Source organism: Chiloscyllium punctatum, chromosome 14, assembly GCF_047496795.1.
Source record: "Chiloscyllium punctatum isolate Juve2018m chromosome 14, sChiPun1.3, whole genome shotgun sequence".
NCBI lineage: Eukaryota > Metazoa > Chordata > Chondrichthyes > Orectolobiformes > Hemiscylliidae > Chiloscyllium > Chiloscyllium punctatum.
Genome location: NC_092752.1, coordinates 1164542 through 1184943, shown reverse-complemented (window position 1 = coordinate 1184943; position 20402 = coordinate 1164542). Strand labels below are relative to the sequence as shown.

Genomic DNA, 20402 nt, shown 5'->3' with positions numbered 1-20402 from the left:
GTGACAGTGTGACTGAGGGGAGGGGGTGGGGAGAGGACCCTGTGACTGTGTCACTGAGGGGAGTGTGTGGGGAGAGGACCCTGTGACAGTGTCACTGAGGGGAGGGGGAGTGTGTGGGGAGAGGACCCTGTGACAGTGTCACTAAGAGGAGGGTGTGGGTAGAGGACCCTGTGAGCTCTCTGTATTTTTTTGTCGAGTTATTGCAGGTTTATGTTTTAGCTCAACATGAATATGCTTGTTATTGAATCAAATGACCACAGGAAATATCAACAACTGATTCAATTTCGAGTCAATTTCTCCTCAAATACCACAATCTACTGTGATGCCTGAGTTGAGGGTTTGAGTGAGAATAGTCTCTGCTGGTAAGTTTTATTTAAGGCAAAGTTGCATTATTATTTAAGGGATTTACATTGTAACAAAGTATAACAGTGATGTATGTAATCATTGCATTACATTTCTATTACTTAGTATGTTCTTACATTAATTACATGAACCTCTTGATTACCGTGAATATTTGATCAGCCAGCATACTCTTGGTCCTATACGGGCTGGTTAATAAGAGGTTTGCTGTACTACCATAAAGTCAAAGAGTGGGACAAGACTGGAGGACCTCGAATGTCAAGGGACATAGAGGTTAGGATTAAGAATAAAAATGAACTTATGGCAGATATCAAGGGCTCAACTCTGTAAAAGCTCCAAGTTAAAACCTTCCTGTTGTATGTGACTCTCTCTTCCTTTAATCTAACTGCAACATAACATTTGTAGTGTTCTCAAATATTTCAGAACTGCTCCATCATTTGTGCTTCCAAATGTTTTCTAAAACTTTATTGGTTTTCAATATTGTTAAGTGTTTATATTAATAGTTTTGTTGTGATTTATTCAGGTTTCCAGTTTCTAAGGATCGTTCTGTGTAATGTGAATGTAACAGTGAAGTTGAAGGTATAGAAAACCATCGGTGAAGATCATGGACTTTGTTATGAAACAAGCTCTGGGAGGTAAGGCTGTCCACTGAGGAGTAATGGGGATCAGCTTGAGAACTGGCTGTTACCTCTGCCTTTGCTAGAAATCCATGTATAGCGGGGAAAGAAGGAGACCAACAGTAATGAAACTGGTCATGTGATTAGTCATTAATTGAGAAAGTGTCAATGAATGCAAAAGACTAAAAATGAAAGAAAAAGAACAAATTTGTTAAATAAAAGAGCAAAGATTTCATAAATTAGATTTAACAAAACATTAGCTTTAATAGCAATTTTATGACAAAGCTGTTGACATAAAAGTAAAAGTACTCTGGTGCTTTTTGGAATCCCTCTTGATTCCTGTAAGTTTTTATTCATTTATTCATATTTAAAATTATTAATAATAATTTTAAATATGAATAAATGAATAAAAACTTACAGGAATCAAGAGGGATTCCAAAAAGCACCAGAGTTGATTCCTTTCAAGTTTATTTGTTTGAGTTAGGCAATGCAAATCCATGAAGCCAAGTGACAGCCTGCCTATTTAATGAGTCTAAAGTGTGTAATGACTGAGAAGGGGGAATGCACTGTCTTCCTTTAGTCCCACTGCTCTAATGGACACAACATCAATTTTAAAAATATTTTACTGAACCCCCAATTTGGCCAATCATATGCTGTCTCTTTGTTATGCTTAGAATGAACAGATATCAACCAGGTTTCTCCAATAAATGCAACATTATCAATTTATTATAAAATAAAACCCAGCTAATGAGAATGTTGAAGACATGCAATTTGTTAAATGAAAATACAAATGTTTACCCAAACATGGACACGCAAATACGTACACTCATACTTGAGGTGAAGAGGAAGAAACATATTTCCCTTTTTAAAAAGAAAACAAAATGCTTTCTGGCCAAGGATAAGTGCACTTGAAGACAAAAAAGATAAAGCATTGTATTTTATGAAGTGTGTCAATCTCACAGTTTTGTACATGGAATCAAGTCACTAATCATGCACTGCTGTTGATGGAGTCTTGGCAGACACAACTTGCTCAGGAAATACAAATTGAGAAGATATTTAAGTTGCTCTCTTTGAGAAGAACAATCAGATTTCAAGCTGAATTTACCACTAAGGTGCTTCAGAAACAGTTGATATTACTTGGGCAATTTGTCCTTAACATGCTTTCCTCCCCAACTAATTCCAAAACAACCATTGTTTAAACAGAACAATATAAAACCCAGTTGTAAAAGAGTCAGGTGTTTTTCCTGAAGTAAATTCAAGCAACCAAGATCAGTAATTATACTAGGTCACATGTAGACAGTACACACTGCTGCTACTGAGCTCCTTGTTGGAGTGACTGATCAAGCAGATTTCTTTATCCTGAATGGTATCAAACTTCTTGAGTGTTGTTGGAGCTACATTCGTCTAGGCAAATGGGGAGTATTCCATCACATCCCTTTTGCCTTCTAGATGGTGAACAGGCTTTGGGAAGTTAAGAGGTGAGCTACTCAGTGCAGTATCCTAGCCTTTGACCTGCTGTTTTAATCATTGTCCAGATCAATTTCTAGTCAATGATAATCCCCATGATGTTGAAATTAGGAGATTAGTGATAGTAACACAATTGAATGTCAAGGAGCAATGGTCAGGTTGCAGATTTTATTGTAGATGATCATTGCCTGACATTTGAGTGGTGTAATAATTACTTGCAACTTTTCACCCCAAGCCAGAATATTGTCGATTCCTTGTTGACATAGAGTCAAAGAGTCATACAGCACAGAAACACAACCCTCAGTCCAACTTGTCTTCATTGAGCAGACATTCCAATCAGACCTAATCCCATTTGCCAGCATTTGGCCCATATCCCTCTACAGCTTTTCTGTTCCATATAGCCATCCAGGTGCCTTTTAAATATTGTAACTGTGCTCACCTCCACCACTTCCTCTGTTAGCTCGTTCCATACATGCACCACCCTCTGTATGAAAAGTTACCCCTCGGGTCCTTTGTAATCTTTTCCCCTCTCACCTTAAATCTATGCCCTCTAGTTTTGGAATCCCCAACCATGGGAAAAAAAATCTCGGCTATTTATCCTATCCACTCCCCTCAGGATTTTATAAACCTCTATAAGGTCATCCCTCAGCCTCTGATGCTCCAGGGAAAAAAGGCCATAGCCTGTTCAACCTCTCCTTATAACTCAAACCCTCCAATCCCGGCAACATTCTTGTAAATCGTTTCTGCAAGCTCTAGATTTAACAATATCCTTCCTATATCAAGAAGACCAGAATTGAATGCAGTATTCTAAAAGTGGCCTCTCCAATATCCTGTGTAGCCACAACATGATATCCCAACTCCAATGCTCAGTGCACTGACCCAATGAAGGCAAATGCGCCAAACGCCTTTTTCACTTCTCTGTCTACCTGCGACCCCACTTTCAAGGAACTGTGCAGTTGCACCCCTAGGTCCTTTTGTTTGGTAACACTCCCCAGGACCCTACCATTAACTATATAAGACCTGCCTGATTTGTCTTTCCAAAATGCAGCACCTCAGATTTATCTAAGTTAAACTCCATCTGCCATTTCTCAGCCATTGGCCCATCTGATCAAGGTTCCATTGTACCCTGAGATCACCCTCTTCACTGTCCACAGCACCACCGATTTTTTGTGTCATTTGCAAACTTACTAACCATACTCCCCTATATTCACACTCAAATCATTTGATATTAATGAAAAAGTTGCATTGTAATTGTAGTAAATGGGATAGTGAGAGTGACATGAATATGTGAGTATTAAACCATATAACATCAGTGTTTTTATTCATTCGCAGGATGTGGGCATTTATTGTAAGTTTAGGGTCAACCACCTTGCTGCAGATCTGGAGTCACATGTCGGCAGTTTCCCTCCCTAAAGGACATTAGTGAACCAGATGACAATTGACAATGGTTCTTATTAGACTCTTAATTCCAAATTTTTATTGAATTCAAATTCCAACATCTGCTGTGGGAGGATTCAAACCCAGGTCCCCAGAACCATTAACTGGATCTCTGGATTAACAGTCCAGCAATAATACCACTAGGTCATCGCCTTCCCATTTTTTATAACAAATGTTGTATTGTGAGCAATACTGTGCGTATATTGAGGGGGTGTGATAAGAGCAGTGAGGAATGTTCTATGTATAATACTCTGATTTGAGTAACAAGGGGTTAATTGTACCAAAGCAATGCTAGTTCTGCTCCCAATTGAAATCATAGTCTTTATCACGATGAGTATGGTCTATAAATCACAGAGAGAGCTGCCCCCTCTAGTGCAGTGTTAAAGGCAGTTTATTCCCTTTTCTCTGAGTCTTTTGAAGTATTTTTCTGATATTAGAAAATTGAGGGAATTCCTATGAATTTACAGAACTTATTTGTCTGTGTTTACAAAGATTTTGATGATTCATCCCCGTCCCATTCTCAGTAACAATCTCAGCATAAACCCATTTACTGTTTCCAAACTGAAGCGAGCTGTGTTCTAACTGTCTGATAAATTCCCCTGCAGTCATTATACTATCATCAACAGTCAAGGTCAGTTCAGCTTTGTCTCTTATACTTCCAGCTCATTCTAAACTGCATCTGCAGCATCAGCCAATCTACATCTAAAGATCTAGCAAGCTGGTGATTGATGCTTTATTTTCAAGAGACAAAAATCTTGGTGCAATCCTTATGGGATAACCTTCCACACTGCATGTCTTCTGCTCTCTTGTTGATGACTGTCTTTCTGTAACTCTGCCATATAGGTTTCAATTCTTCCTGCTCCAGCACTAATCCCTGACCACAAATGGACTGCATAGCCTTCTCTAGTCCTAACCCTTGACCCTAATCAGGCTCCTGGACCTCCGATTATACTCTGGCTCTGACCATTGATCCTGATTGACAAGTCACACATGATAATATAATCAGTGTGATGGTGTTTTTTGTGTATCTTTCGTACCTGAGCAGACTGTGAAGACAAGGGACAATTTGGGATTTTGAAAACTTTGTTTTTTCCAGATCCACCAAACCAAATTTATCTGGAATATATTGGGGGAAACAGTATAAATGCAACTTTGCTCATAAATTGTGATGAAATAGTTAAATGGTGCAGCAGAGAGTGATAAACCTGTTAATAAATAAAACTTACTTTATGTTTCTCAGCTCCCCCTTCAGTAGAGTCATAGAGAGTCATAGAAATGTACAGCTGGGAAACAGACCCTTTGGTCCAACTCGTCCATGCTTACCAGATATCCTAAATTAATCTAGTCCCATTTGCCAGCACTTGGCCCATATCCCTCTAAACCTTTCCTATTCATTTACCTATCTAGATGCCTGTTAAGTGTTGTAATTGTACCAGCCTCCACCGCTTCCTCTGGCAGCTTATTCCATACACACACCACCCTCTGCATGAAAAAGTTGCCCCTTATGTCTCTTTTATCTCTTTCCCCTCTCATCTTAAACCTATGGCCTCTTGTTTTGGACTCCTCTACCCTAGGGAAAAGACCTTGTCTGTTTACATGGTTTGGAGATGCTGGTGTTGGTCTGGGGTGTACAAAGTTAAAAATCACACAACACCAGGTTATAGTCCAACAGGTTTAATTGGAAGCACACTAGCTTTCGGAGCGTCGCTCCTTCATCAGGTGATAGTGGAGGGCTCAATCCTAACGCACAGAATTTATAGCTATAACCTGGTGTTGTGTGATTTTTAACTTTGTCTGTTTACTCTATCCATGCCCCTTATGATTTTATAAGCCTCCATAAGGTCACCCCTAATTCTGAAATGCTCCAGGGAAAACAGCCCTAGTCTATTCAGCTTCTCCCTTTAGCTCAATCCTTTCAACCCTGGTAACATCCTGGTAAATCTTTTCTAAACCAGTAATTTAGTAGAACATAGAACATAGAACATAGAACATAGAACAATACAGCACAGAACAGGCCCTTCGGCCCACGATGTTGTGCCGAACTTCTATCCTAGATTAAGCACCCATCCATGTACCTATCCAAATGCCGCTTAAAGGTCGCCAATGAATCTGACTCTACCACTCCCTCGGGCAGCGCATTCCATGCCCCACCACTCTCTGGGTAAAGAACCCACCCCTGACATCTCCCCTATACCTTCCACCCTTCACCTTAAATTTATGTCCCCTTGTAACACTCTGTTGTACCCGGGGAAAAAGTTTCTGACTGTCTACTCTATCTATTCCTCTGATCATCTTATAAACCTCGATCAAGTCACCCCTCATCCTTCGCCGTTCCAACGAGAAAAGGCCGAGAACTCTCAACCTATCCTCGTACGACCTACTCTCCATTCCAGGCAACATCCTGGTAAATCTTCTCTGCACCCTCTCCAAAGCTTCCACATCTTTCCTAAAGTGAGGCGACCAGAACTGCACACAGTACTCCAAATGTGGCCTAACCAAAGTCCTGTACAGCTGCAACATCACCTCACGACTCTTGAATTCAATCCCTCTGCTAATGTACTTGCATATAATAAGAAAGAGAAGATCGTGATGGACTGAACTGTAAACAAATCATTTCCTTAAGAAATCTTCAGCATAACCTTGATAATAGCTTTCTTGAGATCTGAATTCAGGTTGGTAAATGGCTGGATATCTCAGCTAGGGGTCCAGAATCATGAGCAACTAACAGGAGTTAAAACTAACTTGCACTGAAATAGAAAGTGTGTGACATCTGGAAGAGCTGCTGGAAGATGTTCTGCCATTGTTTCTGACTTATGGTGTAGTGAGTATTGGGAGACTCCTCCAGAGCAGAGGCATTGTTTCAATAAGCCATGGTCTCTTCTGGCTTTTGTGGTCTCTATGCTGGGAATGTGCAACACAGAAAGTGAATGGGTCTGGAGACTAATAAAGATAAATAAGGAAATTCTGGATTCATTGAACAGATATTCTGCATCTGTCTTCATAATAGAGGAGATAAATTATGTGCCAGAAATAAATATGAATCAGCAGATGGAAGAGAGGGATGAACTAAATACAATTGTAATCACCAGGGAAAGGATACGGAGAAAATGATTAGAACTGAAAGATGACCAGTCCCAAAGTCCTGTTGGAATTCATCCTAAGGCCTTAAAATAAGTGGCTACTGAGATAGTAGATATGTTGGTTTTCCCTAGAATGTGGAAATGGTCCTATCAGATTGAGAAATGGTGAATGTGACTTCTCTGTTCAAGAAAGGAGAGGGATTGAAAGCAGCAATCCAAGATCGGATCGCTTAATACCTGTCGTAGGGAAAATGCTGGGACCTATCATTTAGGAGGTTAGAGTGAAAATCTCAACAGGCAAATTCAACATGGTTTTGTAAAAGGAGAATCATGTCTGACAAATTGATTGGAGTTATTTGAGAAAGTAACAAACAACGTGGATAAAGGACCACTTGTTGATGTGGTGTATTTAGATTTTCAGAAGGTAGTCGACAATATGCCACATTAAAGATTGCTTTGCAGAAAAAAAAGAACTCATGGTTTAAGGGATAACATATTAACATGGGTAAAAGCTTTGTTAATTAACATGAAACAAAGTGGAAACATTGATGGATCTTTTTTTGATTACCAAGATGTGACAAGTGGAGTGTGACAGGGATCTGTGCTAGGGTCACAATTATTTATATCTCTCTTAATGGCTTGGCTGAAGGGAGCGAATGTATGGCATTTAAAATTGCTGATGACACAAAGATGGATAGGAAGGTACATCGGGAAAAGGAATGATGAGTTTGCAAAGATATAAAATTATGATCAGTGAATGGGCAAAAAAGTGGAAAATGGAATATTATATGGGTAAACACGAACTTGTCCACTTTGGCAGGAAAAATGAAAAAGCAGCATATTATTTGAATAGAGAGAGTTTGCAAAATCCTGAGCTGCAAGTGATTTGGGTGTTGTGGTACATAAGTCATACAGCATGGAAACAGACCTTTTCATCCAACCAGTCCATGCCGAACATAATCTCTAACTATACTAGTCCCAGCTGGCTGTGCTTGGCCCATACCCCTACAAACATTTCCTAATCATATACTAATTTAAGAGCCTTTTAAACATTACAACCATACTTACATCCACAAATCACAAAACGTTAGTATAGGTAGAACATAAAGAAATGGAATGTAGCATTATCATATATTGCAAGGGAAAGGGATTACAAATAAAATGATGTTTTGCTGCAGTTGTACAGGATCCTAGTGACATTATAGTGAAATGTTTTTGTTTTTGTCCCCTTATTTAAGAAAGGACACAAATGGATTAGAAAATACCCAGAGAAGTTTCACTCAACTGGTTCCTGAGATGGAGCAATTTTCTTATGAAATGAATGATTTATTGTCACTTGATATTTAACAAATAGATACAGTGAGAAGTGTAACATATTGCCATGCTCTGGTGACATTTTGTGTTACAGGAAATATTATGGTGTAACAAGAATATAACTAAAAACAAGAATACTTCCACCCTTTGTGTACTCTGCTCAACATTGGGGGAGTGGGGGTGGTCTCCACAAGGGGCTCCAGTCCCACCAACGCTCCCGCATCTTGGTCCATTCCAGGAGTCCCACTCCATGCCCATCAATGCCCCCACATCACAGTCCATTCCAGGAGTCCTGCTCCAGGCTCACCACTCCACTGCCAGCTGCACCACACTCCCACCAACGCAACTGCTACTCCCTTCGATCCACCAGGAGTACTGCATTGCTGCAGCTGAAGCCCAACGTCCTGATTCTGACACTAACCACAGAGGCTGCCCTACTGCTACCATCACCTCGAGGCCCACCAATGTCGGAGTTGCCAAGCTCTGGCAGCATTTCCTGTCTATGGGATCACATTTGCCACGTCAGGAGTTCTCTAAGGGCTCGCTCTCTTCTGTGCTGAGCTCGCTCTCCCTGAAAGAAAAGAAATAAAGGAAGAAAGCAAACAGAAGTGTTCAGGCCTGTGGCCAGGATTTCAGATGCAGTGCTGTTACGCTATTACTCTGTCACCATGAAGAGGCGGATATGCCTGGCCTGTAGCCATTGAAGTTTAAAAAAGTAAACGGCCAGCTAAAAAGATGTTTTCTTCTTATAGGAGAGAGTTGAACTTGGGAACTCAGTTTGAAAATAGCAGATTTAAGATAGAAATAAAAATAATTTTTTTGTTTCAGATGATCATGAGTCTGAAATTCTAGAGTAATGATTTGGAGGTGCTGATGTTAGGCTAGGGTGGACAAAGTTTAAAATCACACAACACCAGGTTATAGTCCAGCAGATTTATTTGGAAGCTAAACCTGTTGGGACTATAACCTGGTGTATGATTTTTAATTTAGAGCAATGAAGGCAGGGTTATTGAGTATTTTTAAGGCAGTGTAGATAGGTTCTTGACTAACAAGGGTGTTAAATGGGATGGATCAGAATGTGGAGTTGAGGCTATAATCAGATCGTAATCATCCTTTGGTTAGTTATAATAGTTCAAACATAATTGACGCAGAGGAGTGCTGCAGAATGAAAGTATCATGATTACTGTCAGGATAAGCAGGCATGGACCTGTATGACTCTCAAAAGTTGGATGTGGGAAGAATAGATTCATTTTCGATTCTGATGTAGAGCTCAGTTGTAGCACCCACAAAGATAGTTCACAGCACACAGTGGTACCATTCACTCTGGGTGACTGCAATTGTAATTAAACTGCAGACTTACAACATCTCTGTCTCCTGGCATGAGTAGAAAATGTCAATAGCTTTCTTTATACAACAGTGAACAAAAACACTGTGAGATGCTATACATATCTACAGCACCAACCTGGAAGGAGCTAAGCATGCAATCATTTATCACAACAGTGATCTTGACAGCCACTGACAATGTGATCCCGGCCCTGTGCTGAGATTGTACTTGTATTTGCAGGAGGTGGCAGGACCCGTCCTGATTTCAGACTCCTCACACATTGGCAACATTTAATGGAGCTGATGGCGGTCTTGCATGTCAGTTGGAAAGGCCATGTTGCTTCTTTTTGGGAAGGTCTATCAAATTAAGGTGTCTATGAAATCAACAGTGGCAGGCCTTTCTCAAGATCAAGGACCCTGGGGTTAAAATCCCCACCTCCTGGGAAGTGAGGGCAACTCTCAGTCGGATTCCTCAATCACTGAATACCTTTGAATATGGGAGCTTCTCCTCCAACACCCCAGGGACCTACAGGCAATACTTATTTTTCTAGGTGTCCACATGGCCCCTCTGTACTGGCTTTATACCTTCAGCAGATGGTATAAGGCCCTTAAACAGGTATCATTTGCATACTTAATGAACTCAATTGCTGGTGGGGTAGAAAGACTGTCCACAAACCTGGTCACCATCGATTTATCCAGCAATGGAGGAAGGCAGTGGACACTTCACACAACACCCACTCCCCTGATTAAAGAGCCCTCTAGTCACCATGAGAGAGGGTACTAAATTCCAACCTGTGTCCCTCTCTGAGGTTCACGTGGATACAACTTCCAATTGGCTCATCTGCTCCTCCTCTGCTCCCTTCCAGTATTTGACCCTGTTCTATATATCTTTCATTTTCCCCAAGTCAGTCATGGAGTCATAGAGGCTTACATCATGGAAACAGTCCATGCCGACCATGTTCCCAAACTAAACTAGTCCCACTTCCCTGCACTTGGCACATATCCCTCCAAACCCTTCCTTCTCATGTACGTATCCAAATGTCTACTAAACTTTGTAACTGTAGCCGCATCAACACTTCCTCTGGAAGTTAATGCCACACACAAACCACTCTCTGTGTAAAGAAAGTTGCCTCTCATATCCTTTTTAAATCTTTCTCCTCTCATCTTAAAAATATGCTCCTCTAGTTTTGAACTTCCTCACCCTAGGGAAAAAACCCTTGCCATTCACCTTATCTATGCCACTCATTATTTTATAAATCTCTATAAGGTCACCCCGGAACCTCCTATGCTCCACTGGAAAAAGTCCCAGCCTTTCCAGTCTTTTTTTTCAATCTCAAATCTTCCATTCCTGGTAACATTCTGATAAATCTTTTTTGAAATATCTCCAATTTAATAATATCCTTCCTATAACAGGACAACCAAAACTGCACTTGAGAAGAGGCCACACCAAAGTATTCCTGGAAGACTATCTGTAAATGCTAACATGTATTGGAGTGACTGATATATGAAGTTCTGTCATCAGAGAAAAATCTTTCAACACCTGCCACACCATTTATTTTGAACTTTGCAACTTGACACAGCTATTGAAAGGATTTGTGGAATTGGAGCAACTGCCAGAAGAAAAATCAAATGACAATTAACCGATAATTGTTTTTCTTATTCATGGAAGGATGAAAGTGTTGCTGGCTGGACTAACACTTATTGTCCATATCTTGTTGTCCTTGAGAAGGTGGTGGTGAGCTGCCTTCTTGAACCATTGCAGTCCATTTGATGTAGGCTGATCCCGAATGTTGTTAGGGAAAGAATTCCAGGATTAATTGAACTATAGAGGATACAAAAAAAATCCCAGGAAGAATTATAAATGAGAAAATGGGAGATGGGGGGATCTCAAGAAAATTGCAATCACCAGTAAAGTGGTACTGAACAAATTGTTGGAACTGCAGGCTGAGAAGACCCCAGGTTCTGATAGATGTCATCTTAAAAGAGAGTGGCTAGGAAGATAGTTAATGCTTCAAAGAAGAGTCATACTGAACTCGAAATTTAACTCTGTTTATTGTTCAACAAACGCTGTTGGACCTGCTGTATTTCTTCAGCCCTTTCTGTTTACTTCAGATTTTGCTTTTAATTAAGATTGTTACTGTGTTGGTTTTAATTTTCCAAAACTCCCCAGATTCAGTGAAGATTGAAAAATCACAGATTTAATTCCTTTGTTCGAAAGGGAGGAATACCGAAGAAGGCTAGTTAACATCGATCATTGGAAAAATGTTAGAAGCCATTATTAAAGACATTATAACAAGGGATTTGGAAAATTTAAAGGTAATTAGGAAAATTTAATATGATTTTGTGAAAGGAAAATCATGTTTAATCAGTTGTTCTGTGTATTTCAAAAATGTAACCTGCTGTGGATAAAGGAGAACCAATGGATGTAAAATAATTAGATTTCAAGAAGGCATTTAATAAGATGCTACATCAAAGATGATTGCAGAAAATAAAATCTTGTGATGTAGCAAGTAACATCTTGGCATAGATAGAAAATTGGCGAATTAACAGGACCACAGTGAGTAGCCATAAATGGATCATTTTCAGATTGGTAAGTTTACTGTGTGGTTTGCCTCAAAGATCAGTGTTGGGGTTCAACTGTTTACAATTTATATAAATGACTTGGATGAAATGATAGAAGTTGTGGTTGCTAATTTTGTCGATGGCAAAGATGGATCAGAAAGCAGATTGTGAAGAAGGCCAAGAAAGGCAGCAAAAGAATACAGACAGATTCAGTGAGTGGGCAAAGATGTGACAAAAAGAGTGTAATGTGGGAAAATGGGAAATTGTCCATTTTAGCATGAAGAATAAAAAAGAAGTATAAGAGCTAATTGGTGAGAGATTGTGGGGCTGTAAGATACAAATGGATTTGAATTATGAATTGAATGATTTATTGTCCCTTGGTATTTAATAAATAATTACAGTGAAAAGTGCACTATGTCCTAGTGTATGAATTGTGAAAGATTACTATGCAGTTTGTTATGATCCCAGCTGATGTTAATACTGGACAAGTTGTATCCTAGAATGTTAGATCTTAACGTTGTTTTTGTTTAACGGTAGGGATGAGGCACTGAATACACTTACAAGAGACTCTATACTTTTAACACAAGAAATGTTTATTAAACAAAAAAGTCTACATTATATTAAACTAGACAAAATAAACACCGGAAAGATATAATTACAAACATCAGAAACAGATTCAAATATGAACTATATTCCTTCCATCCCAGCAAAATCCTTAGAGACATCCAAATCTTAATGAAGAATAATTATTCCCCATGGCTCATTATTCAGACTCAGGCTGGTACAGCTGCAACCTGTTTTCTTTCAGCAAATTTCTGTGCGGTCACTTTTTCCCCTCACCTGGTATCTTTCCTTGAGACATCTAAAGCAAATTACAAACTAAACTCACTTTAATTTGAGAGAAATGCCATGCATTCCCTAAACCCAGAGTCCAACAGTCCTTCACTGTCTGAAATATCTCATACACACACACACACGCACACACGCACACACAAACAAGATGACTGACTTCACAATTGTCTGTTTCTTTCTATGTTTGGTGTCCTGCTTCAAGGCAACAGTATGGATTTTGAATGCACTGAATTTCAACCTCCAAACTCTTCAAGTCAAAGCTGTTAAACCTCATTTAAATCCATTTAAACAAAACAATTCTTCAGAGTCCTGGGCACTACCTCCCCAAACACACAAACGGAACCTAAAAATGACTATTTCTTCCCCCTCTTAACACAAAATATAATCTAAACTTACAGTTATGCATTGTTTTTAACAAGGTCCACAAATAATTAGAAAATGTAATTGAATGTTATTGTTTATTGAAAGGGGATTTGAATACAAAAGCAGGGAGATTATACTTCAGTTATACAGGAAACTGGTGAGTCCACACTTGGAGTGTTATGCACAGTACAGGCCTCCTTATTTAGGGAAGGATGGAAGTGCCTTGGAGATAGTTCAGAGAAAGTGTACCAGACTAATACTTGGAATAGCTGGGTTGTCATATGAGGAAAGATTGGACAGGCTTAGCTTGTATCTGCTGGAGTTTTGAAGACTGTTCCTCATGATAGGCTGGTTTGCAAGGTTAGATCACATGGGATTCTGGGAGCTAGCCAAATGGATTAAAAAAAATTGGCTTCAAGAAAGAAGACAGAGGGTGGTGGTGGAGGGTTGCTTTTCAGCCTACAGGCCAATGACCAGTGCTGTGCCACAAGGATCAGTGCTGGGTCCATTGCTTTCCATCATTTATATAAATGATTTGGCTGTGAATGTAGGAGACATGGTTAGTAAGTTTGCAGATGTCACCAAAATAGGTGGCGTAGTGCACAGTGACAAAGACTATCTTAGAGTACAATGAGACCTTGATCAGATGGACCAAGGAGTGGCAGATGGAGTTTAACTTAGATAAGTGTGAGGTGTTGCGTTTTGGTGAGGCAAACCAGGGCAAGGCATATTCAGTTAATGGTAGGGCCCTGGGGAGTGTTGCCAAACAAAGAGTCCTACAGAGGCTAGTGCATAGTTCCTTGAAAATGGAGTCACAAGTGGACAGGGTAATGAAGGAGGCATTTGACATGCTTGCCTTCATTGCTCAGAACATTGAATATAAGAGTTGGGACATCATGTTGTGGTTATACAGGATATTGGTGAGGTCACTTTTAGAATACTACATTCAATTCTGGTCACCTTTCTGTAGGAAAGATGCTGTTAAACTTGAGAGGGTGCATAGAAGATTTACAAGGATATTGCCAGGGTTGGAGGATTTGAGTTATGGGAAGAGGCTGAACAGGTTGGGGCGTTTTCCCTTGGAGTGTCAGAGGCTGAGGGATGACCTTACAGAGGTTTATAAAATCATGAGAGGCATGGATAGGGTAAATAGACAAGGCTTTTTCCCAGTATAGGGAAAAAGTAAAGAGCATAAGTTTAAAGTAAGAAGGGAAAGTTATACAAAGGACCTGAGGGGTAGCTTTTTTGCACAGAGGGTGGTGCGTGTATGGACTGAGCTGCCAGAGGAACTGGTGGAGGCTGGTACAATTACAGCATTTAAAAGGCATCTGGATGGGTACATGATTAGGAAGGGTTTAGAGGGATATGGATCAAATGCTGCCAAATGGGACTGGGTCAGATTAGAATGTTTGGTTGGCACGGTCAAGTTGGACCCAAGGATCTGTTTCCATCCTGCATGACACCATGATCCTATTATGACACCATTATCCTACTTGCTTGAAAGATACAAGATACTTAGGTAGGGTGATAGGATGGATGTGGAGAGATGTCTGCTTGTTGGGAGAATCCAGAACAAGGGGTCACCATTTCAAAATAAGGGGTCACCTATTTAGGGCATAGATGAAGAGAAATATTTTTCTAAATTTTGTTTATGAATCTTGAGAACTCTCTTCCTCACAAGGTGTTGAAGAATCCTGGAACATATTTATGGCAAAGATACACAGGTTCTTAACGAGCAAGAGGGTGAAAGGTTATCGGAGGTAGGTGGGAATGTGGAGGAAGCAGATCAGATATCAACTTATTGAATACTGAACCAGGCTCAAAAGGCGGAGTGGCCTATTCCTGCTCCAAATCTCCATGTACCTATGGAAGTGATAACCTGAATTATTCATCTTCTACTCCAGGGGAGCATGTGATCAGACCTACTGAAGTGCTGTCTTTGTGACAAGCTAATCCCACTGTTGACTGCATGCTGCAGTTTTGTGGATTTTTGATTAGCTATCTGAACTGTACTTAGGCTTTGATTTGATAGATTTAGTAATCGGAATCTGCTGACTGCAGGAAAATGCTGGAAGATGCTGCCGCAAGTTTCGTTCCATTAAACAGTCTCTGGATCAGGCCATTCATCAGGACCCAAGCACAAATGCTGCATTGATTTTTAAAAAATGATTAAAATCCATTGAACTGAGTACAGGGTGAATTTGCTTTTGGGAAGATTGAAATATATCAGATGTATAAAAGAAGCTGATAAGCAATGGAAAATGGAATTTGTTGAATGTAATTATAAAGATTTAATTGTGGATGATTACAGAACTAATAATTAAGACAGTTGTATCTGACAAGTCCAAATTACATATAATGAGCTTAACTTGGGTAGGGAATATTTCCTGTTAAAATAAGCTGTTGGAATTTTGGATATTAAAAGCAAATTATTCAATTAGGTTATGGTGATTGCATCTCTTTATGAGATTACAGCTGGTTTCACTAAGTCCATAACAATTAGAGTGTTTTGCACTAGTTACAGGCTTGTTTCATTCATCAGCTGCCTTGCATTGATTTATGTCATTATCTTCATGAAAATGTTTTATGATAATTTTGAATAATTATGATAATTATAATAAGATTGATTGTGAGTTTTCATTTTAGCTGTTCTGTTCAAGAAACCAAACCCTTTTTTGTAAAAATAAAAGCAGAAGCTGCTGCCAGCACTCAGCAACTTAGGCAGTAGCTGTGGTCAGAGAAACAGAATTAATGCTTCTTCAGAATTCTGTCTTAAAAAGAGCATTTTAAGGTTTATTTGGTTTATAAAGACCCAGAGAGGGCAGTGAGAATACAATAAAGTGTGATTGAAAGGAGTGAATGAGGTTGGGAGAAAATAAAGTGTATATTGACCTGTAAGATATATACAAAAATAAAACCAGAATTGGGCTAGTATTAATCCAAGAAAGATGCATATAAACAAAATAAACCGAAAAGCAGAAAAAAAACAACAGGTCTGAGGATTGGGAGCAGTTCAGATTTCATCTAACCTGACTTTTATGTCCACTGCCCAGACACGCCTTGGCAACTTCTTGTCACCAGGCAATGGACATGAGGGTCCTCACCTTTGCCTTTAGGGAGCTACGGTGGAGGGTGTTGCACACAGCAGTCCTGTATAACCGCAGATTGCAGGGTTCACTGACTCCCAGCCCAGCTGTTTATTTTGCAGTCCTGTGAAGTCCATGGACCATGTATATATTAGTTGTGGGCAATTGTATGCACTTTTCATATTATTTGAAAAATTGTTAGTTGTGTTTTTGGTTGCACTTCAGCCCAATGCTCCTGATCTATAGGTATCTGGTGCAGAGGCGTGTCAGGATATCGGAGGGTGTCCTCGTGGGTGGGTCTCTCTTGGGCCTGGCCAGGCTGGCTATAAACAGGTCCAGGCAATGGGCTGTGGAATGAGTCATATCTGCCAACTGTCTGCACCTCTCCCCTGGCGATGTTCATGCCCTTATGTCATTGGAGAAGGGACATGCGGTGTACATCAATACTATTGATGCCTTTAGAGATGTGTGACACTGCAAGGGATAAAGTGTTTTATTTCCTCATCAAACTCCAACACATTTTGAGTTGGTCCCTCCTCATTCTCCCTACACCCACCTCACTTTTGATGTTTGCACTGCACATAATGGGCTTTGTATGTACAAAACTACAATAAAGCAGACCCAGGCAGTGGTTGATAGTTAAAAACAAAAAAAGGCTATAGTAATTTGATTGTGGGAAAACCATTTGGTTCTATGTGATAATTCTGGACATATGGAAAAGAGCAGACCCAGTCCCTAGCTCAGAACCAGGAGAATCTGGATTCAGGTCCCACCTCGAGATGTGTGTAACAATAGGTTGATTAGGAAAAAATAAGAATTGGTGATTTTAAAATCAATCAGATCCAGTTGTAAAAAGATGGACGCCACAGGGGATACCGTGCTTTATTTTCCCCACCAACTCTATTTTGATTTAGCTCTCCCATGCCCTCGCCTTATTTTTGATGGTTTCCATTGCCTGTAATGGGCTGTGTGTGTAAGTATGTAATTGGCTATATGGCTGATGTACTTGTGGTGGTCAATAGTTAAAGATAAAGTCACTGTGACTGGGAAGTGGGAAATCCATTTGGTTGTGTGTGATAATACATCCTGATATAAAGAAAACAAGTAAAGTAGACCCGGTACGAAAGAAAAGCCGACCCAAAGGGGCTTTTGTGGTGCAGTGTACCTACCTCTAAGCCAGGAGGCCCATGTTCAAACCCCACCTGCTCCAGAGGTATGTAATAACATCTCTGAACAGGTGGATTTAAAATAAAAGCAGACCTAGAAAAAAAGGACCATATGACTCAGTGGTATTGTCTTTAGCTCTGGCTCTGAAGGCCTGAATTCATCTCCCACCTGCTGCAGAATTACAACATAGCACATGTGACAGCTTGAAATATTTAAACTGATCCAGGAATGGATCTGTAAAACTGTCTATCCCAGGCTGGGACTAGCCTATGTAGGCCATAGGTCATAGTTCCATTTTGGTGTTCAGCAGTAAAGAGTTGCTTTCAACTTGAGCTACCTGAGTTATGACAGTAACATCTCCAAGTTTACAGGTGACACAAAGCTGGATGGGAGGAGGATGCCAAAATGCTTCTGTGTGATTTACACAAGTTTAGTGAGTGGGCAAATGCACGAAGTTTAATATGGATAAATGTGTGGTTATCTATTTTGGTAACAAAAACTGGAAGGCAGATTATTATCTGAGTGACAATAGTTGGGAAAGGGGGAGGACCTGGGAGTCCTTGTACACCAGTCACTGAGGGTAAGCATGCAGGTACAGCAGGCAATAGAGAAGGCAAATGATATGTTGGTGCCTTCATAGCGAGAGGATTTGAGTATCAGAGCAGGGGTGACTTGCTGCAATTATACAGGGCTTTGGTGAGGTGCCACGACTACTCAGTGGTTAGCACTGCTGCCTCATAGCTCCAGGGACCTGGGTTCAACTCACCCCTAGGCTGACTGTCTGTGTGGAGTGTGCATATTCTCTCCATATCTGTGTGGGTTCTTGCGGGTGCTCCAGTTTCCTCCCACAATCCAAAGATGTGTAGGTCAGGTGAATCTGCTGTGCTAAATTGCCCATAGTGTTAGGTGCATTAGTCAGGGGTAAATATAGATAAAGACCTCTTCGGAGGGTTGGTGTGGAATTGTTGGGCCGAAGGGCCTCTTTCCATACTGTAGGGAATCTAATCACGCCTGGAATATTGTGTGCACTTTTGGCCTCTACTTGAGGAGGTTCTGGCTATGGAGGGAGTGCAACAAAGGTTTACCAGATTGATTCCTGGGATAAAAAGTGAGGACTGCAGATGCTGGAGAGTAGAAAGTGAGGTCTTTCCTGATGAAGGGCTTATGCCCGAAATGTCGATTCTCGGATGCTGCCTGACCTGCTGTGCTTTCTCAGCACCACTCTCTTGACTCCGGTTCCTGGGATGACAAGACTGACATATAAGGAGAAACTGGATCGATTAGGACCATATTCACTGGAGCTTAGATGAATGAGGGAGGATTGCATAGAATACTATAAAGTTCTAACAGGACCAGACAGGGTAACATGGGAAGGATTTTCCCTATGACCGGGAAGTCCAGAACCAGGTAATCTAGGTCTGAGATGTTAAATGTCTTCACCTAGTGAGTGGTGAGCCTCAGAAATTCTCTGCCACAAAAAGCGGTTAAGATCAAAACATTGAATGTTTCGAAGAAAGAGTTATATATAGTTCTTCGGGCTAAAGGGATCAAAGGGTATGGGGAGAAAGCAGGATCAGGACTGAGTTAGATGATCAGCCATGATCGTATTGAATAGCAAAGGGCCAAATGATCTGTTCTTGATCTTATTTTCTATGTCTCCATCTTCCTGTGTTGAATCTTGTGGCCTTTGCTACTTCAGAGGAAGAAAGCAGATGAATTCAAACTGTAAATCTATGAACTGAAATAAATTGAGGCTGTAGAAGGAGTAGATTGAGAATGATAATGCATTTTGAGAAGGTCAATCCTCCTAGTGAGGAAGGAAGTGGTCATCTTAATAATTATGAGCATGGGAAGCACTAGTAAATAATGAGTGGAATTGAAGCTGCAGCCAAATTCTGGAGTGGCAGACATTGAAGACTTCAGACTAAACTGAATAGATGCATTTTAACAAGAAAGGGAGATTTGAAGAGGAGGATCTACCATCCGTGGTTAAGGGAAAAAGTGAATGAAAGTATCAAACTTAAAGAGGGAGCACATCATGGCACAGAAATTAGTGACAAGTCAGAACATTGGACAGAATATAAAAATTGCAAAGAATCACAAAAAAACTGATGAGGGAAAAATTAAAGTACAAAAGAAAGCTGGTTAGGAGTACAAAAACAGATAGGAAAAGTTTCTTTTGACACAAAAGGGAAAACAATTAATAACGTGATCATTGGTCCAATAGAAAGCAAGTTTGTCTGGAGAATTAATAATGAAAATAAGGCAATGGTAGGCAAACTGCACTGTAATCTTACTCACTCATGGGTTGTGGGCGTGCTGGCTGGGCCTGTATTTCCAGCATTGCCCATCCTTAATTATCATAGAGAAGGTAACGGTGAGCTACCTTCTTGACCCATGTTCATGTGCAGTCGGTAGACCCACAATGCTGTGAGAGAAAGAATTCTAGAAATTTGACCCAGCACAGGGACGGAATGATATATTTCCAATCAGGATGGTGAATGGCTTGGAAAGCAACTTACATGTGGGGGTGTTCCTGTCTATCTGCTGCCCTTGTCCTTCTAGATGGAAGTGGCCATGGGTTTGGAAGGTTCTGTCTAAGGATCTTGGGTGAATTTCTGCAGTGCATCTTGTAGATAGTGCACTGCTGCTACTGAACATTGGTGTTGGAATGACTGAATGTCGTTATGGTGCCAATCAAGCAGTCTGCATTGTCCTGGATGATATCAAACTTCTTGAGTACTGTTGGAGCTGCATTCATTCAGGCGAGTGGG

General features: G+C 40.4%; 1 protein-coding gene across 3 annotated transcripts in view; it reads left to right on the top strand.

The window, feature by feature from the left end:
• Positions 1-20402, top strand: part of LOC140485527 (complexin-1) — a 236841-nt gene that overhangs the window by 87078 nt on the left and 129361 nt on the right. For 2 of the 3 annotated variants that reach the window (XM_072583709.1, XM_072583710.1), the window contains exon 2: positions 884-995. In XM_072583709.1, the coding sequence (XP_072439810.1) occupies positions 965-995 (31 nt within the window). In that variant the 5' untranslated portion in view covers positions 884-964. Of the gene's footprint in view, positions 1-343; positions 363-883; positions 996-20402 lie in introns of those variants that run through there. The other variant, XM_072583711.1, reaches the window with a different exon arrangement.